The sequence below is a fragment of the Dryobates pubescens genome, chromosome 20 (assembly GCF_014839835.1).
Source record: "Dryobates pubescens isolate bDryPub1 chromosome 20, bDryPub1.pri, whole genome shotgun sequence".
NCBI lineage: Eukaryota > Metazoa > Chordata > Aves > Piciformes > Picidae > Dryobates > Dryobates pubescens.
In genome coordinates this window covers 8,442,358-8,469,392 of record NC_071631.1, presented here as the reverse complement: position 1 = coordinate 8,469,392, position 27,035 = coordinate 8,442,358, and the positions used below count along the sequence as shown (strand labels likewise).

Here is a 27,035-nt window from a genome sequence, read left to right as displayed (position 1 = left end):
GTAGCTCCAGCTCAAGATGCTACCATGCTCACAAAAGTTATGACATGAATTTCACTTATTTTAATTCAAGACTGATTAGTCTTGGGAGGAAGCAAGTAAGAGTTGGCTCAAACTGGACCATGGGTACCTTGAGCTGGCAAGATCAGCACAGGAAGTAAACTCATGACTGCAGAATTAGGCAGGTTGGCACACCCCTTGGCATCCTGAATGTGACAGAGAAGCCAGCTGTCAGCAAGTTCTGAGAGGAAACTGGACAAGCAGTCAAGAACGTGGTAAATGTTTTAAGTTACTGCCCTCATACTTGGGCTCATGAGTACCAGGACATGCTCTGCTCTTTCACCTGCTAGCCAAGCAAGCTTGAAAAACAAAGAGCAGGATGTGTCTCATGCTGGCCAGTGCTTTTAAATTCTTCTTCCCCAGCAGAAATGACAGTATTCTCTGCTTTAATGAATTCTGAGGCTGTGGTATTTCTTGCCTTGTCTCTTGGCAAGCAATCATCTGTAGCAGTAACAGATGATCTAGCAATAGTCTCACATCGGTGTGTCAGAAGAGAAGCCACTCATTTATTGTAATCAGCTCACTGCTTCAAAAAAAGAATCTCCACTTGGTCTGTGTAAAAAGTTATTTATTTTTTCAAAGTAAGTCTACTCCTAGTTAGAAGTGGCTTCACTCTCCCACTTCAGAGCACCTTTTTCCTTTAGTTCCTCAAATACAGACACCATCTTGCTCACCGCTGAATCCAGCAGCCCGTAGACCTGCAGCAGCAATTAAGAGAAGATAGTCCCAGTGCCAGGACATGCAGACACGCTCATGAGGACACTGGCAGTGAGGTGGTTTCTCACAGACATGAATGCATGGGCACATACACAACCACATCAATGTTGCTGCCTGCTAACTGTGTTTAGCTCTAGTAATAGCTTCTCCAGCTCTGAAGTGTGTTTAACATTTGCTGAGGTACAATTAATTCTGCTGCTGCCTCGGGAGCCCACGAGCATACTGAAGACATCCCAGACAGCAGTCCCACAGGTGGCTATGCAATGGCTGCATTTGTGTTCTCAGAAGCCAGGCTGCAATGAAGCCTTCCCTCACTACAGAAGTACAGGCCTAGGCTTGTCAGCTTTCCAACAAAAGGCTTACGTCTCCATCTAAGCTTCAGTGTTAAGTTACAAGCAAAGAATAGAAACAAGACACAAAGGACCAGCTCTGGTCAAACTCACTTCAATGTAAAGCTTTTCCTGGTATGTTCCAAACAAAACAGCGTCCACCTGCTCCCGAGGAGGTTCTGCTCTACCTGTAGCAGCAGCCTCCATGGGCTCTGCTCCCTCTTTCACCTCCTGCAATGAAGTGGAAGATTTCAGCTTTCTGTCTTCATTTAATTTTTTGCTGCTTGGACATTCCTGTTTAGGGACATGTGGAAAAAAAGTGACCAAGGTCAGAACATCTTTCAGGTTGTTACCAAGATGCACCTTGTAGAAGCAGCAGCCTCTTTCACTTGCCAAGAAATCAGCTCAAGCTCAGGAGTCGCATCCTCACAATAGACCACAGGGTCTTGGGCATTTAGGTTTCAATGGGCATCCCAACACATACCTCTTTCTCTTTCCCTACTGTCTTCATTGATCTTTTTCTGCCTTCTTTATCCTTACCACCAAATGACCTTCTCACTTCTTTTCTAGTGCTTACTCTCTCTTCCTTGCCTCCTTTTATAGGATGCTTTACTTCCACTACAAAAGAAAGAATTTCAGTTACCCAGAAAGACAAGCCTACTACACTCTCACAGTGGAAGTGTATCACTTTTGCAACATGCTTTCCTGTTTTTATTAATTTGAGCTCTACTGGACTGAAAAACAATACCCTGAAGAACACTTTCTTTAAATAAGGAATGAACAGGTCTCAGGAGAGTATCAGAACAAGCGCTGTCAGCCAGCTAACAGTGGGTTAGTTTGTGTGAAAAGCATGGCTAAATTAAAGCTAGCTAAATTAAAAGGCTTATTTGTGTGGTGGGGTTTTTGTTACACCAAACCACAGATCACAGTTAGCATCACATAATCTGCATTTTTTTCTGATGCATTTTCTTTTAAAAGCTTTGAGGGGGAACTGCTGAAAGCACCATTTCAGTGGAAATTCAGGTGCATTTCCGACAGTCCACAGAAACCAGCTGCTGTGCTAGAACTACGATTCACCTGTTTCCTCTGGAACAACATCTACATAGGTGTCCTTCTCAGGCAAGCCAAGCAGGGATCTCAGCTTCAGAGAGTGATCCACCAGACCATCAACTGCTTCACGCCACAGCTGGAGACTGAGAAAAGTATCAGAATCAGAAGGGAGCCAAGTACAGTAACTGCCACCTTGTTTTACCCTGTGCCCTACAGCTAAACCAATAAAGTAGCACCCACCATCTAAAAATCCGTGCAGGGGGATGCTAAATTACTTTTCTCATGTTTTGAGCCCTTTGAGGTCTCAATGGTTTGCAAACCAATGAGCTCATATTGACCCAAAAATGTTAACTGTGAAACATGACATGCTGGTAAATCAGCATCGACCTGCTCTGTGTTTACCAAGGGGAACCTGCACTTCTCTCATTTGGAAGCAACTAGAAGCTGTTGGCACGTTTACAGTCTGAAAGCTTGAGTGAACAGAGACTGTATGACAGAGGACACACTTATCTGAGTAAAAGGGTACAGAAAAATTACCCAAAGGTTTCATAAACACAGCCTAGAACAATCTTGCTAGAAGTAATCTTGTTTACTGCCCAAAATTACATGAATGTAACATTCTAAATGTCTCCAGAAAACAACAACAAAAGTATTTAAGTCCTAAGCAACTGCTACAATTTATCTATAAAAAAAGGGAGCATAAAATATAATTCCTGATCTCACACAACTATCCACACTGAATCACACACTTGCAACAGAGCTTGCTAAGGCTGTTGATCACACAAGACATCTACAAACTTTATCTTGCAAAAGTAACACACCAGGTTTGGTACAAAAGGTCTGTCTGAGTTGGTCTCTGCTCAATACACAGCTCCAGTGCTGCCTCACTGAGCTGGGACAGTGCTCCTTCTTGCTGCTCATCCTTGGAGATTGACTTTATAGCCTGATGTAAGAGAAAACACAGGGTCTGTGGAGCAACTGCATCTTCTCAGTCTCCATTCCCAATCCATGGACCCTGAGCTCAATGGAGAGCACCACAGATCTCTTCCTGGACACCTGTCTGAAACCAGGTTGTGCCCAGATGTGGCCTCGTATATGCAGATGGGATTTGGCCCAAGATCTGGGGAGTCCCAGACCCTCCAGTTAGATTCACAGCAAGCCCCTTTGCAATGCCACTACAGAACAGGAGGGATCCTGGTGAGTTAGAAAGCTTCACAGTAAAGATGACTTATAAAAGCAGCAGAGAGGTTTCTAAGAGGGCAGTACAGAAAAAAAATTGACAAAATTCAAACCACTCTTGCTTTTATTTAGGGAAGTCTGTGCTCTTATCTCCAGCCCCTCATGAGTGCCCCCTTAGTGCTCTGAAGAATAGGAAGGACTCTCCAAGGAGAGGAGCCTTGGGGAAGCCACAGAAGACTGTTGGCATTAGCCTGACCCCCTGCAATCAGTTCTTGAAGGAGAGACAGCTAATGAGGGAAGGCTCTTAAAATGTCTATTACATTGTGTGGTTTTCTTTTCTTCTTCACACAATAGCCCTCAACATCTCTCTTATGAATCTCTTTACAAGAGTGCTGAGGGTGTGGTCAGGCAGCTGAAGTGCTTTCCTGTGACACATTATAACTTACAGCATGCTGGAAGCAGACCTTTGGGTGCACTCACACTGGGGAAGGCCAGGGTACTTGTAGGGAAATGAAAACTTCAGCTTCTCATAGCACTATTGGGAACAGGACTGACCAACTGCTTGAAGTCCTCCAAAGAGAGGTTCCACTCTGCAAGGCCTGGTTCTTCCTCCTCTGTGTTCATCATTTGACTTGGAGCCTCCTCATTCTTCCAGCATGGGACCTTCGTGGTGCTGCTCTGTGCAGAGAGAACCTCTGAAGCAGTCTCCTGGTGCTGCATGCCCTCCACCGTCCTCTTCTGGTCCAAGGACACTTTCTCCTCAAAGGCTGGAGGAAAAGTCATGTGCTGTCTCCACAGCTCATGCAGCTGCTTTACCACTCGATGCTGATAATGCAACTGTGATAAAGAGAAAAAGGTAAATAGTGGCATGAGCTGAGCCTTTCCTCTGCAGACCTCAGTGTCAGAGGCAGCCTCCAGAAACACAGCAATGCACCAGACCCATGGGTCTTCCCTGCCAGATATTTCATTTAGTGGCCCATCAAATAGCAAACATTACCATGGGGTTCTTCTGGTGGAACAACTCTTCTTCTGTTGCACAGGCCCCTACAGGAGATGGGGTGCGCTCAGGGGTCCGAATCTGGGCAAGAATTTCCTTCAGACTCTCTTCTACCATAGCAGCAACTGCTTGAGCAGCCAGGTCATTCTGAGACACCACAACCAGAACAACATGTGTGAGTCCCTGTTCCATGCATGGACACAGGAACAAGTTCACACCCAGGCCAGTAACCACATGGCTACATTGTAGAGGGTTACAAGAGTAAGTGCAAACTCACTAAGCACAGCCACGCTTACAGCAGCTCACAAATCCCCGGCCCAGCTTGCACTTGTGAAAGTGTAGTGGCATCGGCAGTTTATACCTTAACCGTTACCACAGTGCATGATGCACAGCCCCATCCCCACTGAGCAATTAATGACATTCATTCCCAACAGAAAATTCATTCTTAAAAGGTCCAGTGTGAACAGTTTAAGGAGATGCATTTGTGTCTTTACTAACAACACTACAATGGACTGCTGGGTTCTTCCCTTCTATTTAGCAAACTTCCTCAGGTATGTACAGATGTTCTGCAAATATGTAATCACCTCTCAGCCCTAACTGCACAGCAATAAAAGCACCTTATCCTCCACTCCCACCCTGTCCCTTTCTTACTGATGCAGTAAGTTCAAAGCTCACAGTTACCCAGTTATGTGCTTGGTTACCTCCAGTTTCTCTCTGAGGTCGGCCAATTTATCTTCACACACAGCAATTCCCCAAAGGGTCACCTGCAGCAGAGCTCCTCCTAGTAATAGAGGATGTGTCCTAAATCCCCAGGACTCACTGAAAATGCCTGCTCTTTCTGACTTGAAAAGAAAAGAAAACTTCTTTTTTTCTCCAGGCAAAATCACACCTGAAACAAGAGAGAAACTGCATCAGTCTCCAGGATGGCACTTGGTTCATTTGACCCTTTTCCAACCCCACCCTGAATGTCTTTACCTTTGTATGAGACTCTTTCCCCACAGCCTATCTGGTTATCACATCCAGCTATTTTTCTCCTTCCAATTTGCTCCCAGTCACCATGTTACTAAACTGCACACTCCTTTGACAGCAAGCTCAGTACTCTCTCTGGCAGGTTATGCCCAGTTTGCCACCAAAAAATTATTCACTTCTCAATATTCCACCCATTTATAAAGGAGTCTCCTTCCCTTTAAGTCCCATTAAACAGATCTGCCTCACAAACCTCTCTGGGTGTGAGTCAGCTCTGATGTGCAGGAGAATCACACAGGTGTGCCCTGCCCTTAGTCAGGCTCTGTGTCTCAGGCAATTCCTGAAGACATATTCTCTGGTCTGGGGACAAAGATCTCAGATCAGCAGCTCCCATACCTGGTCTGGTATCAAAGTAGAAACACTGCATCTTCTTCCCCTTGGTTTCTCTGGAAGGAATCTGCTGGGGAAGCCTCACCCAGTTATACCATATGGCAGTTGTGCCATCATTGCTCACCATCATAGAGCTTTCAGCCTTCTCACCAGCCAAAGCCTCAAAGGTGAGCCGGGCAGCAATGCCAACTTCATCCTACAAGGAAGAAGAAAAAGACAAAGATAATTTCTACTCTATCTGGCAGGATTTATCTTGTCTGAAAGTCATTATCACAAATAAGGAGTTGAGCCTTGGTAGAACTTGTAAGGCAAGTCCAATGAAGTGGTCATCATACAGAGAGCACCTGGAAATCCGAGCCTTGCACCAAGAAGGCAAGCCCTTCTCTTTCTGGATCGTTTTGGAGCAAACACAGCAATACTCCATCTTGCTCAGAATAAATCCCCCCTCTTCTGGCCTGAGAGTGACACTCATTGTACAGCTATGACTTGGAAAATCAAGCAGACTGAGCTTTACTAAGCAGTAAGAAGCACAAAATTACCTTGCAAGAAGTGACACAGTTGATCCAACGAGCAGGCTGGCCACAGAAATCTAAAGATGGACCCAGTACTGCTTCTGGAACCACAGTGGGGGAATCATTTAAGGAGTCACTGCATAAGAAAACAGGAACCAATGTTTTGGGGGAGTCCACTTTCAGAGAGGAGGGAACCAGGGGTGGTTTACAGGACCCTACAAGAAATAATCCCAACTAGTACTTTTGACATTGGTATCTCCTTAGGGAGAGACCCTGCAGATGTGGTAAACTCCAGCTAGCTACTTGTCACCATCCAGGAGAACAGGACAGCCAAAATATTAACAAATGATACCTGCCTCAGGGGGCCCTCGAGTTGTGCCCATTACAGAGGGACAGGACAGAGGAAAAAGGCAAATCAATCAGGAAAAGCTAAAAAAATTAAACCAGATGGAGGCAATTATCCCCACCCTGCCTAATGCAAGCTCTGGAGTGACACAAAAGACCACCCTCAGGAAAAAACCTTTTGATTCCTGCTCCTTAGGCATGAAGGAACTGCTTGATTCCTAAATCTGGTGGTTACAATGTCACTCCAATATGCCTTTTGTTGTCCCCCAGTGGAGGCTCCTCTCCATTCCAGACAAGAACAGCTAAGGATACCCTTACAGATGGGTGACATGTGCCCAAAAGTCTTTATTTCTGCCACAAAGTAAAACTTACAGGATCTCAGACTCCTCAGAAGTGGCAGAACCTGGAGAAGGCTTTGCTGAGCCAGATGTGAAAGGCTGCCCTTTACTGATCACGTCCAGCCCATCCAGATCCTGGACACATAGAAAATTTATCAATTCAATTTCTCTTTTTATGTAGAAAGAAAGGTAAAATACTAGAGAAATAGAGCAACTGAATCAGTAACGTTCAGGTATCCTGCTCCTATGATGCTTTCTAGAGGTATCCAATGTTTAAAAGGCAAGAGGAAGACACTGATTCTGGGCCTCCCAAGAAACCTAAATGACTGCATTCCCCATGACAAAAACTGCATGGATGGGAAAAGCCTCTTTCACACATGCTTCTCATCCCCAGAGCCAAGTCTCAGAAAGAAAAAGGTAGAGTTAGTTCAGTCAGTGACTATTTCAGATGCCTGTCTCCCACATGGGTAGAGGTGTCTTCCCTCTGTCCTGAGGCACTAAATCCAAGTCCTGCACCAGTATTTGGTGTTTTTTTTATTGCCTAGGCCTTGGCAGCTGCATGCTGCTGGTTCAGGGTCTAAACTGAGGCCCCTAGACCACACTGAGGGAGGCAAGACAATTCTTTGATGGATGTGGCCCTTTGGAAATGTGGGAACTTCCAAGATAAGTACTGTGGGGCTACGTTTTGGATTCCTAATGCCTTTTTCTTGGCGATTTTCTGTTCCTCTGCAGCACCTGACAAGAAGAGAGATGCAAAGAGTGTCCTCACTGCTCTGGTCTTACCAGCTGACAAAAATCCAGCTCCTCTAGGACAGACTTTCCCTCCTGTTGTTGATGGTTCAGGTAAAGACTCTTATCCTGGGTTAGATGGAGAGGGATCCTTTTTGGAGGCTTCAGACCTATGGAAATACCCATGCAAGAGCTCACTGTCCATGTACTCACATGCCTGTTAATTTCACTCTCTGCCAAACTTTGGTCTCATGGGGTTTTAAAGAGGAGATGACCCAACAGATGACTGGGAAGTAGCTGTGCTGCAGCTGTCATAAGGGACAAGTATAATGCGAGCCTCCATGCTCACAGGAGCCACCGCGCCCTTCTGTTGCTCCCTCTACACTTGTACCCCATTTCTGTGGATGCGGCTTTCTGCCACTTTCTCTTACCCGCGTCCACCTCGACAGCGCGGTGCGGCTGCAGGCCAGCGAGGGGCCGTGCGCAGCCGCGCAGGCTCCGAGGCAGCGCCACGGTCAGGCCCGTCAGCTCGTCCCCGATGCGCTCCGGCTGCCTCCAGAAGGCGCTGCCGCTTCGGAAGCCCTGGGGCGGAAGACAAGGCTCCTGCTGACGCTTTCAGAGCCGCTTGGCTGCCTGCTATTCTCACAGGCTCTAAAACTAGAAAAAAACTAACCCTGCTCGTATGGGTATTTTGGAAGTCTACAAATGACCACTTTCTGCAGAGCAAGATGAAATTTCTATCAGCCTGCTGTCAAAGACAAAAGAATCACAGAATGTTAGGCTGGAAGGGATCTCAAAAGATATCCAGTCCAACCCCCCTGCAGAGCAGGATCACCTATACCAGATCACACAGGAATGCATCCAGTGCTGCACGAATGTCCAGTGATACTAAAACAATGCCTCACACAAATACAAATTCTTTGATAGTGCCACAAATGTAAAAAAAAAAAAAAAAAAGAAAGAAAGAAAGAAAGAAAGAAATCTTTTAACCCAGAATACTCCCATAATCCTTCCCACTTACTCACATCCCTTTCTCAATGGAAATCACTACAATTCAAGTCTGAAGGTATCACACCTTTCTGTCCCTGGAACAGTTTTGGCATGTCCCCATGCCACTTCCCAGTGCATGGCAGTCTTTGGTGCTACTCAAGATATAGCACTTGCCTCCATACAGTTTGCCAATGCACACCTCTGCTTTCCTACTGCTAGCATGGACAGCATGGTTCTTGATTCTTAAGGTCACTGAATGCTCTGCTTTGCACACTAGAGCACTTAGAGTGGCTCTGATAAAGATCTAATGACAGGCTTTCAGAGTCACCACTCCCATCAACAGTCTCTAGCTCTTTCACAAGAACAGAGCAGTCATGATGCCCGGGACTTGGGGCTCTCACCTTTCCAGGAAGCTGGGCGGGGAGACGGCGGTCAACGTGGTCACGTTCTTCCTGGGTTTGTCTGTAATCCTCAGAGTCGCTCATCAGCAACTCATTCTCTGGCCTCTGAAGAATTTCTATAAAGAAAGTCAAATCACTGGTGCTGCACTGCTGCTGGGCACACCCTTTACCACTGCTGTCGTTTACATGTAACACCCTTACTCTGCTCCCCACCAAATCCAGTGTCCTCCCAGCCACAACCACCAGCTCGTTTCCCCACAGCATCCACAGCCACAAGCACCAGCAGTGTGAGGTGCTCCAAGAACCTGGAAACAGACTGCAGCGGTAACAGGATTAAACCCGTCTGGCCGCTGTGATCCTCACAGTGAATTGCACAGAATGAGGCTTCTATTTCTCTCACCTCCTAGGTGTTTACCCAGTGTTCTCCTGATTGCCATATTATGGTGCCAGTTCTGGAGTGCTTTGTGTTCTGCTAGTGGGATCTGATGAACCTTTTCATTCTTCTCTCCTTCATGTTCCTCTTTTAAAGCTACTACAGTACCATCTGGACGAGAAGCCTCAACAAAATCTGCTGTCTGATGAGAAAGGCAACATTAAAAGTAACCTCTTTATACACAATAAGAATGGGAGAAGGAAGAACAATTCTTCAGATTGACAGTACCTTTATCTTATCACTCTGAGTGCAACAAAAACAGGGCACTAGGAACACACTCAGAAACAATGGAAAAATTTATCTGAGTGATTGGACTCGACACACGACACTGCTGCAACACCAGCTCTTCCCTTGCAAACCTGATGCCATCAGCAGAAGCAGCTATGGAAGAGGAAGCCTCTGTGATTCTCCCCTCCATGACCTCGTCCTGCACACAGGACTCCAAAACCTGCTGGTGCAGTTTCTCTAAGGCAAACCCTCCCCACAGACAAGGGTATGACGAGGCTGGGAAAACCACACCTCACGCCTGGCCTCTTCCTGATAGGTGCTAAAAAATATCGGAAGATCCTGTAGGCACTGCACTCCACCTCTAGAGAAGTGCTGCATGGCAGCATTTTTATAACTCTACAAACCAACCTGAGTATTTCCTCTGGCCAAGGCTTCCCTCTTGAACTGCTGAATACTTCCCAAAATGTGATGGGGCAGAATCTCTTCACAGCCATCACCCAACAGTCCTCGTCCTACAGCACACACAAAAAACCCCTCAGCTACCCCAGAGCCAGGTTACTAAAGATAGCCTTAGCAAAAGCAAAACCCAAAGGCAAGATGTGAAGTTTAACTCTACCAGAAAAAGTCAGTGGCTCTCTGGGTTCCCTTGGGAAAGCAGGACATGCCACAAGGACCTGCGCCACCCTCCTTGTCTCTTTAGGTTGACATTTTCGAACGAGGCACTTCCTTCTAACTGGAATTCTCCCAGCATCATGGGGAAGGTGCGGAGCGTGGAGCTTCAGAAAATAAACAGTCACAATGCAATTAGGTACACAATGACTAACCTTCATTCCTTTTGATCCTTCCAGTATACACCGAGAGCTCCTATCGGGGCAGGCTGTTCCTCCCCGAAGAGGCACATTACACAGCCACAGAGATACCACCATAGTTACTGTCTTACTCTTCTGCACTCTGCTTTACGACTGGTGCAGGGAAGAGCTTTACCTCAATTTCCACTAAGTTTCTCGCTGTGTCACTTGGTGTCAAATGCTTCCAGTCAGCGTGACTGGAGTTTTGGAAGGGACATCATGCCAGTTACTAAGTAACTTACGCACTTCACTAGGCTAGAAAGTTGGAAATGCAGCGTTGAAAGAGCAGTTATCTTACCCTTCCATTTGGAAAGATTGTGTAAGGATCAATAATTTCTTATTATAGCTTGGTGATCTGGCAAGTCGTGAACAGCAGGACAGGCAAAATGGAATAAGAACTTCAAGAGGTTTTGGTTTAAGTAAATGCAGAGCACCCTCTGTTAAACACACAATGTGAATGTTGGGTAAGGTAGCTGTTTCTTACTTTTTCCAGGTCCTCCACCTTAATTGCAAGTGCCTGGATGTCATCTCCTTGTAGCAGACCTGAAATGGGCTCAGGCTGTTCTGCAGTTGTTGAGGAGGACAGTTCATGTGTCTTTTTCTCCTTGTCTGAAAAACAGACAAAGAGACCTCCTCCTCAGCCTCCTAAGGGAACCCCATCTTCCTCTTTCAGCCTGGCTATTAGCTCCCAGCTAAACTGTTTTGAGGTGTTTTTTTCCCAGGCTGCACATCATCAGTTAAACTCACCATCTAACTGGAAAAAACAAACTCTGCGGAGCTCTAAGCACCAAAGTGACTCACCACGATTCAGCTGTCTCACACTTTATTCCACCCGAGAGACAACCGATGAGATACAGTCTGTGCTTCCCGAAGGTAGAGCTAATTCCTGGGAAGTCTAATAGTCCAGCTGCAAGAGCAAGCACACAGCTTCCCTGCACAGCTCCACCACCCTCACCAAGCACAACTCGGGAAACCAGTCCCTTTTCAGAAGCTCCTAAACAGCAAAATAGCTCTAAAATAGCAAAAACCCTTACAGAGCCGAGCACAGCAGTGCTGCCGCCACAGACCGCAGCTGAGGCAGTAGCCCCTGGGGTTTGTTTCTCCCCTTAACCTGCAAGTCCTTCCAGCCAGGAATTGCTCCTCGGCGTGCGTGGAGGGTAAAACAAAAATTAACAAAAGGGTTGCGGGGGGTGGTCGAGAGGTGTCTCCGCGTGAGGAGGGGACCGTTCACGGAGCGCAGCAGGCATCCCAAAGCCACCTGAACAAGGCCCTGGCCGTGCCGCGGGCACAGATCTGGCCCGGGGACCGGCCAGAAGCCACCGCTGGGCCGTACCCGGGAGGATGCTGTACCCCGGCTGCTGCACCGCCCTTAGGCCGTACCCGTGGGGGTGCTGGGCCGAGCCATGCCCCAGCCGCGCCGCCTCATCCTGCCGGCCCGCTCCCCGCCCGAGTGCTATGGCAACGGCGCCCGCGCACCACCGGAAACCCGGCCCGCGCCGCTGCTCCCGGAGGGCGAGGCGGAGGCGGAGGCGGAGGCGGAGGCGGAGGCGGAGGCGGAGGCGGAGGCGGAGGCGGAGGCGGAGGCGGAGGCCGACTCGGCAGTCGCGGGCCCGCAGCAGCCGCCTAGCAGGGCCTAGAGCGCCCCTCACAGCCAGCGCCCAGCCCCCGTGTTTTCAGTATTCAGTCAGCAGGGGCCGGGAGGGGATTCTGCCCCTCTGCTCCGCCCTGCTGAGACCCCACCTGCAGTGCCCTCAGCACAGCAGAGCCGAGCCAGAGGAGGCCACAGCAAGGCTGAGGGCTAAAGCGCTCTGCTGTGAGGCGAGGTTGAGGAAGGTCGAGGTTGTTCAGAAAAGACAAGGCGCTCGGGAGACATTACTGCAGCCTATCGGTGCTCAAAGGGGCCAACAAGAAAGCTGGAGATGGAGTTTTAGCAGGGCCTGCTGTGACAGGACAAGGGGTGGTGGATTTAAATAAGGGAAACTTGGATCTAAGGAAGACATTTTTCACACGGAGGGTGCTGAGACACTGGCTCAGGTTGCCCAGAGAGGAAGATGTCCCACCCGGGGAAACATTCTGGGGCAGGTTGGTTGGGGCTGGGAGCATCCTGCTCTAGGTGATGGTACCCCTGCTCACTGCCGGAGGACTGGACAGATGACCTTTAAATGCCCCTTCCAAAACAAACCATTCTATGATTCTACGACTTTATTCTCCACTGCTGCTGTTCACAACTCCCCAACCCACCCAAGCCTGCTGCACCCTGCAGCATCACCACCAGCCCCCATTGGGCTCCTCCTCAGGGCCCCGCTGCCACAGTTCCTGATGTGTGGTGCACAGGGGTGGCCGGCGGGGCCCAGCAGCGCTGCAGCTGGCACAGCAGGTCGGGCAGGAGGGAATCCAGCACGGCCAGGCCCTCCCATGTGCAACGCAGACCACTGTGGAAGAAACATCAGTTGAGCCCTGGCTCTAGAAGGGATCCAGCCCCCCACCACCATGGCACAAACAGGGCTCACTTGCTGTCCAGGACCAGCCAGCCCTGCTGCTGCAGTGCCTTTGCTTCCCCCGGTGCCCCAAACACAGCCTCCAGGCTGAGGTGGGGAGAGACGTGCTGCCAGCGCTGTGCACCCAGAGCACAAAGAGTGTTGTTAATTGCCAGGTTGTTAGCTGCAGGTTAAAGCCAGGTTCCCCCACACCACAGGGTGGGCTCCTCACCGCATGTGTGATGCCCTCGTCCGTGCGCAGTCCCAGCACAAGCACCTCCTCCAGCCTATAGCACATAGAATAATTATGAACCTTTAAGATCGAGTCCAACAGTTAACTCAGCACTGCCAAGCTGACCACTGAACCATGGCCCTCAGCACCACATCTACACCTTTTAAATCCATACAGAAATGGAGACTCCACCATTTCCCTGGGCAGCCTGTTTAAGGCCTTTACAACCATTTTGGAGAATTTTTTTCTGATATCCAATGTAAACCTCCCAGGACTCAACTTGAGGATGGTTCCTCTTCTCCTATCATACTTGGGAGGAGACTGACCTTCATCTCACTCCAGCTTCCTTACAGGGAGTTGTAGAGAGCAATGAGGTCACCCCTCAGTCTTCTTTTCTCCAGGCTAAACAACCCCAGCTCCCCCAACCACTCCTTCCAAGAGCTGTGTTTGCATCCTTCACCAACTTCGTTGCCCTTCTCTGAACCAACCACACCCTTCTTTGTAGAGAGGGGCCCAAAACTGAACACGTGGAGAGCTGCACGGTAGCATACCAGGGGGCAGGCATGGAAGGGGAACCCCATACTCACTGCTCCAGTGGACTCAGCACCACCCGCCTCCTGGTGCCATGCCCCCGGCTCTGCACCTCCTGCATCCAGGCATCAGGCTCCAACGTCTGAACACGAGCCTCCCGGCAGCAGCTGCCTTCACCCTGCGGCACAAACCGCCCATGTGCCCCTGCAGTGGTGCACAGAGAAGATAAAAATGGAGTTCAGGGAGCACATGCAGCATATCCCTCACCGGCACCCTGTCACCCTGACCTACCTGGCCCCACACCGATGTACTGCTCAGCCCGCCAATAGGAGAGGTTGTGGGTGCTGAGGGCGCCCTGGGGGAGTGTTGTATGAGGTTAGAGGGAGGGACTCAGCCTGCTGTGGGGCAAGTATAGCATGGGAGTGGTACATGGTATGGGGGGGCACCCCACCTTCCTTGCAAAATTGGAGACCTCATAGTGTCGAAAGCCAGCAGCCACCAGCACCGCACGGGCTGCCTGGTACATGTCAGCCAGGAGGTCCTGGGTGGGTGTAGGCAGGGCACCACCCCAGACCTGTGCTGCCAGCAATGTGCCTCGCTCCAGTGTCAGCTGGTACAGGGAGATGTGGTCATCAGAAAGACCTAGTGCTTCCTCCAGTCCCCGGGTCCAGGCTTCCTGGCTCTGCCCCGGCAGCCCGAAGATGAGGTCAAGGGAGGTTCGGCCAGGGAAGAGCCTCCGTGCCACCTCCACGGTGCTCCGTGCTTCCGCTGCTGTGTGCTCTCGGCCCAGGAGCCTCAGCTCAGCGTCATTCAGTGACTGTGGAGGGAGCATGATGGTAGTGAGGGGCACAGGGGGCTGCTGGAGACAGGATGGGAAAGAGCCCCTTTCACCTGAACACCGATGGAGAGACGGTTGACACCAGCCGCCTTGAAGTCAGCGAGGTGCTGTGTGTCAGAGGAGCTGGGGTTGGCCTCCAGTGTGATCTCGGTGCCAGCAGGGAGGTGGACAGCCCCCGCGACCCCCTCCAGTACTGCTGCAATGGTGCGGGGGCTAGCCAGGCTAGGAGTCCCCCCGCCGAAGAAGACAGAAGTGACACTGTAAGGCAGAGGGTGCGGAGGCTGCAGACAGGCGCCCAAGGGCCCTGCACGGCCTCCAGCAGACTCTCACCCCCTGCCCCCCACTTGAACCCACCTCTGCACCTGGCTGAGGCGGAGTAGGGTGCGTGCCTCATGCACCAGGCAAGCGCCCATGGCTGCCTCATCCACCGCCGGCACCACGTACTTGTTGAAGCTGCAGTAGAAGCAGCGCTTGCGGCAGTAGGGCCACTGTGGGCACAGGGCACTGTGGGGAATGGCAGGCACCCCACCCTTGGAACAGCCACAGCCCTGTACACGAGCCCCAGCAACCCTCACCTTCCTTAGGGGCACAAAACACATAGCCCACAGGCGCCACACTTCATGTGCACAGCTCAGGGAACCCCTCAGCACCTCTCACAGGTGCATGGCAGCCCCTCCTGCCCCCATGTGCACCCCATGACATGAGCAAGGCCTGCATACCCACTGTGTATCCCCAGTGCAAGCCCTGGGGTCCTACATGTACCTACACACGTGCCAGCCCCGGACACCCATGTGCACCCCCTCCTGTGCCAGCCCCGGAGGCCCATGTGCAGCCCCTCCTGTGCCAGCCCCGGGTCCCCGCTCACGTGCACGTAGAGCGCAGCTGTGGCGGGGGCGACCGGTCCCGAGAGGGGCATCGGAACGGGTTCTGAGGCAGAACCCGACCTTAGAGCCCGTCCCGGGCCGCCCCCGCCTGGCCCTGCCGCAGCGATCGCCGCTACTGCCGCTGACCGCCACCGCGCCGCCGCCATGAGCTCCGCGGACACCGCCCCGCCCCGAGGCGGGCACCGCACCCCGGCCGCCCTCCCCGGTCCGGCGGTGACGGGGCGGTAGCGAGGGGAAGGAAAAGGGAGAGAGTTTTGCTTCCGCGGGGCTGTGCGGGGAACGCCGGCGAGGGATACCGGGACCGGTGTGCACCCAGGCAGGCGATCCCGGTGAGGCTCGGCCCCCCGGCACCTGACCCACACCAGCCGCATCTCCGGGGCTGCAGGAGGGGTTTGCAGCGTTTGCGGGAAGGGAGCCTTGGCGTTTCCGTGCAGACCTGTGCAAACCCAGCGCTGACGGTCCCAGATGATGCTTTTTTCCTAATTTTGCGCTGTTTATTGCCATGGAGAAGCGAGGAATGTCCAAGACAAAGGCCGTGGCTGCAGATTCCTGTTCGCAGGCCAGCAGTGGGTAGTTCGGAGTCAGCCACCCTGACGGAAGCCTCCCGGCTGCTGGGAGTTTCCGAGCTGACAGCGAGAACTGTTAGGAGCAGAACCCAGGAGTGGGTTGGGCAGAGACCCCGGAGCCTGCCTGAAGCCTGTTACCCACTCGAGGCCAAGCTGCCAGCCGTGAGGGTCGGCCCTTCCCCTCCTGTGAGTATTTGAAGTGGGGCTGTGCCATCCTGGAGGGATGGGGTGGCGTACAGGACATCTCAAGAAGTGTCTGGTCCAGTGAGGGCTGGATGTGGCCCAGAGAAGAGAAGAGATGTCAGGGAAAGCTGCCTGAGACACAAGCAGAGCTCTGTCGAGCAGGCATTGGGTGATGTGAGCTTGTATCCCCATGTGCCGGCTGTGACTGGTGCTCGTGGTGTTTGTCAGCAGTGTTTTTCCAACCTAAATGATTCTATGATGTGGTGGTTGTTTTCTTTCAGGAAGCAGACACAAACCGTGGGCTTGTCCACTGAGTCTGCTTCCTTGGGTAGAGGCCACAGTCCAGCTGGGCGATTCAAGATTGTGGCCTTGTTAATGCTTCTCCTCTCTCCCTGTTGTACCATTTCCTCTCAACCACTGGAGGAAGCCCCAGCACGGAGGTGGAGGCTCAGCTGCCAGCTCTGCTGGGGAACGAAGCAGAAGGGAGGTCGGCGAGAGTTGGCAGCAACGTTATCTGCTTCCCAGCTGGGGTGGGACATTTCTGCCGGCAAGGAAGAGAAGCTCAGCTCTTTGCCTTCTCAGAGTAGTGTTTCGTAGTTGGGAGGTACCAAATAACTCCTGTAAAATGCTCTCCTGAGTATGCTTTCCTTCACACTGCTGGTGGGACAGGAGCTTTGCAAAATCCTTACTCTCTGCCTTGTCCAAAACAATAAAATAAACAATGCCAAGTCTACCTTGGAGAAGTTTCTTTGGGGGTCAGAAGGCCCAGGGAAGGTGTGAGAACAGGGCAGGTTTTTCCACTCAGCTGCAAGGAACCTCTTCTCATGCAAATTCTTACTCTTTACAGCCCTTGCCTCTAATTTCAAGATCATCAGCTGTGTTATATGACCTAGGAGGCTAAGTGACACTCAAGTAGTGAAAGCATTCACCTACCTTGGGAAGCCAGGCTGGGCTGTAAGGGCTTAAACATACCTGTAAAAGAATCTGTTCAAATCCAAAGAAATAGCTGCAGCCAAACTGCTCAGAGAGACCCAAGATTAAAAAACCCTCATAAAGTCTTTCAGTAGAAAGTTCAGACAGAACTCCAGAAATAAGCATCCCTTCCTCACACCGTGGTATTTCTGATGGCAAAGAAACAAACCCAGCTGTGAAAAGAAGGTGCTTTGTTTTATTAACAAAAAGTGCCACCAGCCTGGTGGTGGGGAGAAGTCTCCACAGCGTAGCCCAGGGTACAAGTGAAAAGCAGATGCAAAGCTGGCTGAAGTGGGGCTGATTTACCCCAGTTTTTCTGTCTTCCTGTGCTCAGAGCTGAAGTTTCTTCTCCATCTGCTCCCTCAACTTGTATTTCTGAATCTGGAATAAAGTATAGAGAAGAGTAGGAAGAAGGACTTAGACAGAAGCAGGAACAGGAGGCCAGGGCTCCTGCCACGTGCCTTTCCCAGCCCCTCTCTTACCTTGCCTGAGACCGTGAGTGGGTACTGATCCATGAACACAATGTACCGTGGGATCTTGAAATGGGAGATCTGGGAAGAGAAAACCAACTGCTACACAGCCTGCTGGGAACAGCATGGCCATCCCAGCTGGGACTACCCAAGCTGGGACTGCCAGGGCAGGATCCTCAATTGCTCTAAATCCTTGGCCTTTCATCTCTAAGTCCCCAGCAGCTGCTGGGTGTCCCGGTCTGGCAGGGAACCAAGGACTGGGAGACTCACCTTGCCCTTGCAGAAAGCTTTAATCTCCTCTGTGGTGCAGTCCTGTCCAGCTCTCACGCGGATGCAGGCACAGATCTCTTCTCCCATTCGTGAATCCTTCACACCAACCACCTGGTTGGGACAGAGGGGTGGTGGGACACCTGGGGACAGCCCTTTCCTCCCCCACGGTATGTGTGTAGGCCCTGACTCATCTCATGGGATGCCGGAGTTGTGGCGTGGGTCTGTGTAAAGGCAGTTTGAACTGCTTGCCATCCCACCAGTGCTTTCTGCATGATAGTGGGCCCTCTTGGAATGACTTTCCCATTGCTTGGCACAGCAGGCTGCATGCCCAGACACCAGCAGCTTTCTTTGGTCTTGCAAAATTGCTGGAGTGGGGGCTGAGGCAGACCAGCCAGGCAGCAGCTCATCATGGCTGCAACATAGACCTGTTTGTCCCTCTGCATGCCTTTACTTCCCCCAGAATGGGGCAACAGGTTTAGTGACCAACAGGGAAACTTGGGAGGCTGCTGCAAGTGCTTTGGGGTCTCCAGATGGAATGGTAGAGAGGGATGCAGTTGATAAAGGATTCTTTGAAACCCTTATAATCACAGATCTTAGTTGGCCACTGCCTATGACACCTGAAGATGGGCTTCCCAAGCCTGCTTGCTCACAGTATTTCCCAAAAGTCCTGCTGTCATTCCTCCCTGTCAACCAGTGTCTTGAAATCCTAGACACACATCAACCCTTTTGAGTCCAGAGCAGTGACATAAAGCCCTAGAAACTACATAAACTGGGCTGTTTTGCAAACCATCTGCACTGGGAACATTCCAAGGAGAGATGCTAGCCTGGCACGGGCCCAGCACTGACTAAATTTACAGGTTTATTTACAGGGAAACTTGTCTGGCACAAAAGCTGGAGGAGAACAATCCCAGCAGATGGAGAGCAGCTGTTCAGTGCTGTGAACCACTGCTGTCTTGCAAAGGGGTGACACCAAATCTCACTGCTCATCTCCAGGGAATTGGAGGAATCTTTTTATTTATAATTAATGACTAAACTCCTAAATCCAGAAAGTGTCCTTCGAGACTGCTTTCCAAGTAAGAATTTCAGAGAGCCCTAAGAAAGCAGACTGGCTAAAAAATGAAGGAGAATGAGTCTCTGCTTTGCAGAGTTGAAACTGGTGCAGGAGAGGATTTCCCCAAACAGTGTGTCCCATACCAGGAACTCTGCCTGCTCCTTCCATGCCATGAGCCTCTCCCTCTTGCTTGCTGACCAATATTACACAGACATTGATGCTGAAAACAGAGGACGACAACCAGGTCCCAAGCAGCAGTCCCAGTAGCTTTGTGTACAAGTTTCTCACCACAGGAACCATTTCTGCTCAACCATTCCACCTCCCTCCTGCTTACCTGGACCTCCTCAACCTTGGGATGAGTGTGGAGAAACTGCTCAAGTTCTGCTGGGTAGATGTTCTCTCCTCCCCGAATGATCATGTCTTTGCACCGGCCGATGATTTTGCAGTAGCCACACTCATCCAGGCTTGCAAGGTCCCTGCAATGACACCACCCTCCTGATCACCTCCTAGCTGGTTAGAAGAATGGCTGATGCTCCCACCCAGCCTGGTGGGGAGGCCAGGTCAGGGTATCCAGGGGGCAGTGGCTGAGCCACCCACCTGAACACATGGAAGAGATCAAAGAGCTCCTGCTGCAGCCAGACATTGCCTTTGGCAGCATCCACACAAATATCATGGGTCAGGGACAGACAATTCCTGCCCCTGCTGTGTACCCCAACAGCTCCTCCATCTCACTAGTACTGAAGTGACCATCTCCAGGGGCACTTGACACCAAAGGCTCAGTGCTAAAAGCTGCTCTGAAGTTTCAAGGGTAGATCAAAGGGCTACATTTTCCCTACTTTGGCAATCGAAGCCACAGGACTCCTGCACAGCCCCCTCCTTACCCAGTGTCTCCCTGCAGGGCAGACTGGGAAGCACAGGGCTGTTTGCAGACTCACCCGGTCTTGTACCACCCCTCAGCAGAGACCACTTCATTTGTCTTAGCAGGGTCATCCCAGTAGCCCAGCATGACACAGTAGCCACGGATCTGAAGCTCCCCAGGAGTGTTCAGAGGCACAGGCTGTCCTGTTTCTGGATCCTCAATTTTTGCCTGCAGTGGAAGAGAAGAAGGGCTTAGGGGTGCATCATGTCTGAGCCTGTGCTGACTCCAGCACCAGACAGGAGAGAGGACCAATGTCTGCTGCAGGCAAAGCATTTTGAGCAGGTTTGTAGTCACCTCTGTGTGTGGGAAGATGCATCCCACTGTCTCAGTTCTTCTGGTCATGGTGTCATTGGGGAATCCCATGAAGGTAACAGGGCTGTTTTCTGTGGTCCCATAGGCAACCTGCAAACACAAGAGAACAAACATGCCTCAGGGGGAAAGGGAAGCACACAGCTCCAGGCATGGGAAAGACAAAGCTTGTTATGAGCACAGGGAAGATCCAGATGAGAGGAAGATATTCTCACAAGTCACTCAGGTCACAGACAATCACTGCTGTCCTGGCCTGTGGATGGGGCTCTCCAGACACTCCTGTTACAGAGTCCTGGAGTGACAGGAGCTACAGCAGCGATGCCTCTGCCTGCCACAGCCTTCTTCACCTTTGTTGCTGTCCTCCAGACCCCTGCCACCCATGATACTCTGACTGTTACATACTTCTGACACTCCAGCTACTGTTCTTGGAGGACCCCAGGCCTCACTCTTCTCTTTTTTTATCCTATTCCTCTTGAAGCCCTGTTCTGTTGACTTCCTACCATCCTTACCAGACACTGATCTTGCCTTGGTGCCCTTGCAGCTATCTACTTTAGGTGCTGAGTTCATCTTCTGTAGCTCAGAAAGCATCAGATACTGCTTTGGAAAACCACTGGGGCCAGCACTGGGCTCCTCCAGGAGACCATGTATCCCATAACACAGCTGCTTGTTCCAGATCCTTTTGTGCAGACATCAGCTCCTGTAACCCCGCTAAAGGCATCACGAGGCTGCACAATGCTTGGCACTGCTGCACTTACAGATTGAAAGCTCACAGCAGGACAAAAGCTTCTTGCTGCTAAACCTCCCTTACTGCTAATCCCAATGGCAGGCTCCAGATCACCTCAGCTGAAGGTCACTTCTGTCTCTTTTTGCCTGGCTTAGTGGCCTGTCAAGACAGCAGGTGCTGTCTGGCGGTGCTCTGGCCAGCTCCGAGCTGCACCAGCAGCACCACCAGTGGAAATGCTGCTTCACTTGCAGTGCTGGGAGCTGTGTGTCAGTGGTAGGACATGCTGGAGCACTGCTCTGGTCTCGAACTTGCTCAGTATGTCATGTGGCATCAGGCAGGGTTTCCCTCCCCCCCACTAATGCCACTGGTGGCTGCTTCACTGGCAGAGCACAGCTCCAGTGCAGTTTGTTCTTTTCTCCTCTGGGTCTTCAAAGGTCAACATATGACCAGATCTGACCCACAAAACTGCAACAGGGCTCAATCATCTTCCCATAGCTTGGCTTCCACATCTGGGTCATGCCTTTAAACACCCGGGCTCCATCACTGGCTGCAAGGGGATGTACACAGTCAGGGTTGCTGCAGGTGCTCACCAAACTCCAGACACTGTCCCCAAAATAAATTTGGGGCTTTGCAAAGGACTGTGATGAAACATCCTGAAAAGCCATCCTGAACAAGCTATGTGGGACACTGGTGGGTGCACCTGGCACTTTGTGCCGCTCAGGGCTGTTGAAGCACCTTGTGTTGGGCACAGTGTGATGTTCTTGTTAGTCTACACTGGAGTCAGCATGAATCTGAGCTGGAGATTTGCAGGAGCCTCCTCTTAGCCAGGAATTTGGAGGGGATCACCTCCAGGATGCTGCAGGGACTGTCTGGTGTAAACTACTCTGCTCTAGGAGCCTGGCAACCCACGAGGAGCAACTGCAAATAGCCTTCTCCTGCCAGACACAATGAGAGCTTCCCAGCTGGCATGGAAACCCACAGCTCAGACAGGATTTCTCCCCCACCCACTAATATGAGTCCTGTGGCTGGATCAAATTACTGACAAGACACAAATCCCAGATTTTAAACATTCATTTAAAAATCCCTATGTCTTTTTTTCCTTGTTTTTTAAACTCTGCTGGATGAGTTGTAATGTCAGTCCCAGGATCCCAGCCAAGCCCTGAGTCAACCCTTTCTGCTTCTCTGGGTTATTCCAGCAGTTTAATTAGACACAGCAGCAGGCAAGCTCCCTGGCAGGATGGTGCTGCGGGTGCCATGGCTCACCAGGCTCCTTCACTTGCCTGTCAGCATGCCATGTACCCCAAGCATCAGCTGCCCATGCCTTGGCTGGTGGCTTGTCACCATAAACACCCTCACATCCTCAGTAACAGGCTTCCTGACCCAGTCCAGAGAGCAACACAGATCTGAGTCTCCAGCCTTCGGTCTGCTGCCCAGTCATTGCATTAATCCCCCAGCCTGGCTGCTCTGCCACTGCCACCTGCAGCCAGGCACCAGGATGCTGCTCTTGACCTTTTCCAAAAGACCATTTCTCTCTTGGGGGAGTGTTTTCCTGATCTGCATGTCCAGGTCCAAGGCAGTTGCTGGGGCAAGCCCTTGCACTCGCACTCCTGTCCTTTCCAACTCTCACTGGATGCATGGAGCATTCTCCAATGGCTCCATCATCCCTGCCCAGCTTGGCTCATGATGCATAACATGAAATACTTCAACAAAGCCCTAAATACCAGTTTAAGCTTGGAGATATCCACAAAGATTCATACCTTTCAAGAGCCAAGGGGACTCTGGGCATCATCCAGCATTCTCATCTGGTACAATGCAGTCCAGAAATCCTCATCTGCTCCACAATCAACACTAGATGCAGCTCCAGGGGAAAGCAAGGCTTTTCCAGAAGCAAGGAGCCCACCCTTGGCTGTGAGAGGAGCTAAGAGGCTACAGAATAGAATTGACTGTGAAGTCTTTTTTTACTGTGAGGACCACGAGGGACCCTTCCAGCACGGGGATCAGTCCTGCCTTCAGCCATGACAAGGCCAGCTTCAAAACAGACTGCCAGCTGACTTACTCCAACTGACAAGAGATTCATTCTTCATGAATTCTAAGCCTGGGTCTAAAACCAGGAATAAAAAGAACATCTTAGCAGAGTTGTGTTTTTGAAAGCACACTTCAAAAACATTTCCTGCTAGCACTGTTTAAACACTGGCTCCTGTGGCACAGGCAAAACAGCCTGAAGATGGAAGCATCTAAAATTTAAAAATAAAGTCAAAACAATCAGACTCCAGTCTCTTTAGTAAACATTTGGGAGGCAGACTGTGGGGACTCTGAAAGCCCAGGATTTTTCCCAGCTGTGTCGCTTATTTACTGCATAACTTGCAGTGAGTCACATCAGCTCTCTGCTCTTCGTTTTCCCCCATTTGGTGTTCAATGGCAATAAAACACCCACTTCTCTCTGTGTTCAATTGCTGCTAAAGGCTGTGAGGAAAAGTCTGGCTTCAGTACCACCAGTACCCCAAGTGGGGTTATGTGGGGTAGGACTGGAGCAGAAGGTTAGGCCTGAAGGGCTTCAGGTCCTTCAGGTCCCTGAACCTGAATGATGCTCGGGGAGGATTTGATGCCCCTTCTCACCACCTTCTGGTCCTGCCATGCTGGAGGAGAATGACAGGGCTTGAACCACCTAGCTAAAAGCTACAAAAATTGAGCTTCACTGAAGACAATATTGGCCTCAGAAAAAAAAAAACAAAAAACCAACCAGTAAACTGAGCATGAAATAGGGATTTTCAGACTTCAAAAAGGAAGTAATGTACAACAGAAAGCAGACTGGCAACCCAAGAGATGTGCTGAGGGACCTCTATGAGCCTCTTTGAACCGCTCACAGTGTAATACACTGCATGGATCTAATTATCCCTAAACCCATGCTGAGTGCCTTGTCCATCTCAGATATCTCCACCTAAGTCAGCCCCAGCCCTTCTCTTCACAGCCAGCTCAAAATAGTTTTCAACTGAGCAACGATCTCCTCCCACCCAGCTGCTCACTTCCAAGATCATCCCCTTCCTGTGGGGTCATGTCTCCTTGCTTTGGAGCTGTCCCCTAGCCCAGACTGTATTGGAATATTCCTGACTCTTCAGGTCAACTTTGCTGCTGCAAAAAACAACTTCTGCTCGTGTCCAGCCTATGTCACTCCGAGATTTTGCTTCCTTCCCCAGCAACAGTATCACCTTTGTGTTAAAGCCTCAGGACACAAACAAGCAGGTCTTGTAGGACAAACCTCCAAGGGTGGCCACCTCGTTGGCATTTCTCCCCACCCGGGGAGCTGCCTGACCCAGTTTGGTTGGGGCTTAGTAAGCTCCCAAAAATATCAGGTGCCTAAAGCACTGTCTTTGTGTTGCAGCACGCAATGGCATTGCCTCAGGAGGAGGCCACCACAAAAATGGCATCACAGCTTGCCCAGGCCAGAAGATTGCTGCTGAAAATTAATCTCCTGTGATTGTACAGTCCAGACACACTGCTTCTTGCTGTCTGGAGTTGAAGCTGCCTCTCTTCTTTCCAGGCTGAGCAGAGGTCTTGAGGCTTGCAAGTATTTCTCCAGTCCTGCCACCATTTCAGTGGCAACCTGCACAGCCTTGTGCAGTTACTTAATGGTTTATCCACAGCATGGCAGAAGGTCTTTGATGTGTAATTAACTCCATCTTCCCCAGTCCTGGGTGCCAATGCAGTTAGGGAAAGGAAGAAGTGAGAGGAAATGTCCAGACACGAAGTGTCTTGCAAAGGTAGAAACCCAGGGGTTTGGGGCTACATGAATGCTCAAAGCTGCTGGAGAAGGAAACTCAGCAAAGACCTAGAGGCAAAGGTAACATCCCCACATATTTGGAGAGCTCTGGTCCCACTGATGACATAACTGGAAGCCCAGGATCGTGTTGCTTCCATGCTGTTCTTTTCAGGGTCCTCCCAAAAAATGGGGTGAGCTGGGATGGGGGGGGTCTCACTTTGGCCAAGGAATTTCCCACACTGTGGAACCTATTTTCCACGTTGGAAACAGGGAACTCCTGGCTGGGAAGCATTTGGGAAAGTCAGAAGTCTTTCAGGGATCTGTTGTGTTCTGCAAGGGAAGAAAGTTCCATTCTTTTTCAAAGCCTGCAAGAGCTGCAGAGAGGACAGCAGGGTAGAGCAGTGGGATGCTGAGGGATGCCCCAGTGCCTTGCAGGGTCAACACAAGACTGGGTAGAGGCAGCAAGAGCTGGGTGAGCCTCACAAGAGAGATCAAGAGCATCATGCAGCAGCTGCTGGGATCAGATAGAAGGGAAGCTTGAACACCAACAGGGAGCCCATCTGGCAACATACCAGTGGCTGGAGGTCATGTTATGGTGGAAGAAAACCACCCACTCCTCCAGCTCAACAAGCAGCCTGGACCTCCACACCACAGCAAGGGAGACCCTTCAAGCATGTCAAGTAGAAAAGATGACTTGGGTCAGAACTCAGGGCCCCAGACCACCACTGCAGATGTACTACTTATATATCACCAAAATCCAGGGATTTCTCAGGTACTGCCTGAAAGAGGGGGAGACCCTGGATACCCTGTGAGGCTTTTCATTGCCCATCCACAAGGGCTCCTCAAACGCTGCCTGGAGGATGCTCTGTGCTTGGGACAACCCCCCTGAATCACTGCAGAAGTTGCAGTTTCCCCCACTCTGCTCCACCCCCATCACCCAGTGCTAGGCAAAGGCAGGGCTAATGCTGTGCAGGCTACAAAAGAAGACAGCACATTCACCCCAGCCCCCTCACCCCCAAAACTGAGTCCTTCCCTCCAGCCAAAAACCAGACCTGTACCCCAAAGCCAGCTACACCAGTGTCACAGCAAGAAGGTGACTGTTATGTGCTCTGACCAGGCAAAACCAGACCCAGATGCCCTCAGAACTACAGAACCTGGCTGAGGTGAGCAAAGGAATACTTTTAAATTGAGCTGCCTTGATATGCCAGAACTGTTAATACTAACAAAAATAAAGATTACACGTGGAAAATACCGTCTTCAGGGTTGTATCAAAACAGCAGCACTAAAGAAACAGCCCAGATCTATATTCACACTGTTTCAAAATCCATGGTTGCTTAGCCCACAATGACTCCAAGAAGGAGAAGAGGGGAGCCCAGCATCTGCGGGTTGCAGATGGCACTGGGGAAGTTTGCAGAACTGTTAATCGATGGAGAGGATGGCAGGAGAACCCTGCCTCTTCTGCCATGTCCTAGGAGCAGTTCCAGAGGATCTGCAAGGTAGGGGCTGGACGGGACCCAGCTCACTGCAGTATCGCACCGCAGCCGTGGGAACACCGACTCTGCTGCCATCGTCACCTCGAGACTGCGAGCCCCCAGGTGAGTGTCTGAGGATCACTGCATGCTTGTTGGCCAACTGAGGGCTGCAAAACCCAGTGAGCAGCTCAAAACATACACTCAGGAGCCCGGAGAAAAGGTGTCAGCGGTGGCAGATGCCAACAAACTCCCTCCACAGGAATGTGCTCACTGAGGCACAGAATGAAAAAATGGAGGAAAAAACCCATTAGGGGAAAGAACTTCCTTTGTGCCTGGAGAAATGGAGCTGACAAAATAACACCCTTCCCCCAGCAGCACTGCTCTGCTGCCACCATACATAGCACATACCATAGTACCAGAACAACCCAGCATCCACCTTAACCTCTGCTGTGGACACTGGGCTCGTGGGGTGCCCTTGGGGTGGACACAGCTTCCCACTTTGCACCAGCATCATGGCAGCTACATCACAGCGGGCTCGCAAGGAAGCTACGAGTCTTACTTGTAGCCACAGCGCACACATCCCTGCAGAGAAAGTGCCCCTGTCCCCAAAAATCTGCAGTCTCTGTCAGCAAAGAGATAAAGGGTAGAAGAAAGAGAAACTTATCCTCAGAGGAAGAAAGGTGACAAGATAAAGTCTGAGGCTTGGGCAGTTTAGCCTCTCAAAAGGGTCTTGTTCCAGAAAAACACAAGGTGGGATGTATTTATAGATGGAGTTTGCAAGGCCCTCACCAGCTTTTTGCTCCAATCTGACCCATGATGGCAGAAATCTCTGCAGAAGCTGTAAGCTGTTAGCTGCTACTTTTTGGAAGGG

General features: G+C 50.8%; 3 protein-coding genes across 4 annotated transcripts in view; all 3 read right to left on the bottom strand.

Moving 5' to 3' along the window:
• Positions 1-371: 371 nt before the first annotated feature.
• On the bottom strand, positions 372-10,602 carry MYCBPAP (MYCBP associated protein). The gene is made up of 17 exons (XM_054170525.1): positions 10,278-10,602; positions 10,070-10,173; positions 9,401-9,575; positions 9,001-9,116; positions 8,041-8,191; positions 7,664-7,779; positions 6,915-7,015; positions 6,225-6,333; positions 5,692-5,881; positions 5,031-5,218; positions 4,330-4,476; positions 3,888-4,169; positions 2,975-3,096; positions 2,181-2,296; positions 1,588-1,721; positions 1,218-1,397; positions 372-755 (listed from the first exon to the last, which is right to left on the bottom strand). Exons 1-17 carry the CDS (start codon positions 10,585-10,587, stop codon positions 651-653), a joined length of 2,646 nt encoding a protein of 881 aa, XP_054026500.1. The 5' UTR covers positions 10,588-10,602; the 3' UTR covers positions 372-650.
• A 2,107-nt stretch (positions 10,603-12,709) lies between these two features.
• Positions 12,710-15,649, bottom strand: RSAD1 (radical S-adenosyl methionine domain containing 1). 2 transcript variants are annotated; one of them, XM_054170987.1, is made up of 9 exons: positions 15,453-15,649; positions 14,942-15,075; positions 14,641-14,845; positions 14,201-14,566; positions 14,041-14,104; positions 13,806-13,953; positions 13,219-13,273; positions 13,020-13,123; positions 12,710-12,941 (listed from the first exon to the last, which is right to left on the bottom strand). In XM_054170987.1, exons 1-9 carry the CDS (start codon positions 15,615-15,617, stop codon positions 12,803-12,805), a joined length of 1,380 nt encoding a protein of 459 aa, XP_054026962.1. In that variant the 5' UTR covers positions 15,618-15,649; the 3' UTR covers positions 12,710-12,802. The 2 variants fall into 2 exon arrangements, with proteins under 2 accessions (XP_054026962.1, XP_054026963.1); XM_054170988.1 differs by having other exon boundaries at positions 14,942-15,091; positions 15,453-15,536.
• A 1,709-nt stretch (positions 15,650-17,358) lies between these two features.
• Positions 17,359-27,035, bottom strand: part of ACSF2 (acyl-CoA synthetase family member 2) — a 36,434-nt gene continuing 26,757 nt past the window's right edge. Inside the window, exons 11-16 of the mRNA XM_054171076.1 lie at positions 20,197-20,304; positions 19,919-20,070; positions 19,318-19,459; positions 17,933-18,043; positions 17,675-17,743; positions 17,359-17,573 (exon numbers count right to left, since the gene is read on the bottom strand). Of these exons, the coding sequence (XP_054027051.1) occupies positions 17,523-17,573; positions 17,675-17,743; positions 17,933-18,043; positions 19,318-19,459; positions 19,919-20,070; positions 20,197-20,304 (633 nt within the window). The 3' untranslated portion in view covers positions 17,359-17,522. The remainder of the gene's footprint in view (positions 17,574-17,674; positions 17,744-17,932; positions 18,044-19,317; positions 19,460-19,918; positions 20,071-20,196; positions 20,305-27,035) is intronic.

Excerpts from the sequence above, each read along its gene's own strand:
- MYCBPAP (XM_054170525.1), bottom strand. The coding sequence starts at position 10,587 with ATGGTGGTATCTCTGTGGCTGTGTAATGTGCCTCTTCGGGGAGGAACA. Across the intron at positions 6,334-6,914 it reads TCTGAGGAGTCTGAGATCCT|TGACTCCTTAAATGATTCCC; the intron begins GTAAGTTTTACT and ends TTTCTTATGCAG. Across the intron at positions 4,477-5,030 it reads ACCTCAGAGAGAAACTGGAG|AATGACCTGGCTGCTCAAGC; the intron begins GTAACCAAGCAC and ends GTGGTGTCTCAG.
- RSAD1 (XM_054170987.1), bottom strand. The coding sequence starts at position 15,617 with ATGGCGGCGGCGCGGTGGCGGTCAGCGGCAGTAGCGGCGATCGCTGCG. Across the intron at positions 14,846-14,941 it reads CGCCTCAGCCAGGTGCAGAG|TGTCACTTCTGTCTTCTTCG; the intron begins GTGGGTTCAAGT and ends TCTGCCTTACAG. Across the intron at positions 14,105-14,200 it reads TCTCCAATTTTGCAAGGAAG|GGCGCCCTCAGCACCCACAA; the intron begins GTGGGGTGCCCC and ends ACACTCCCCCAG.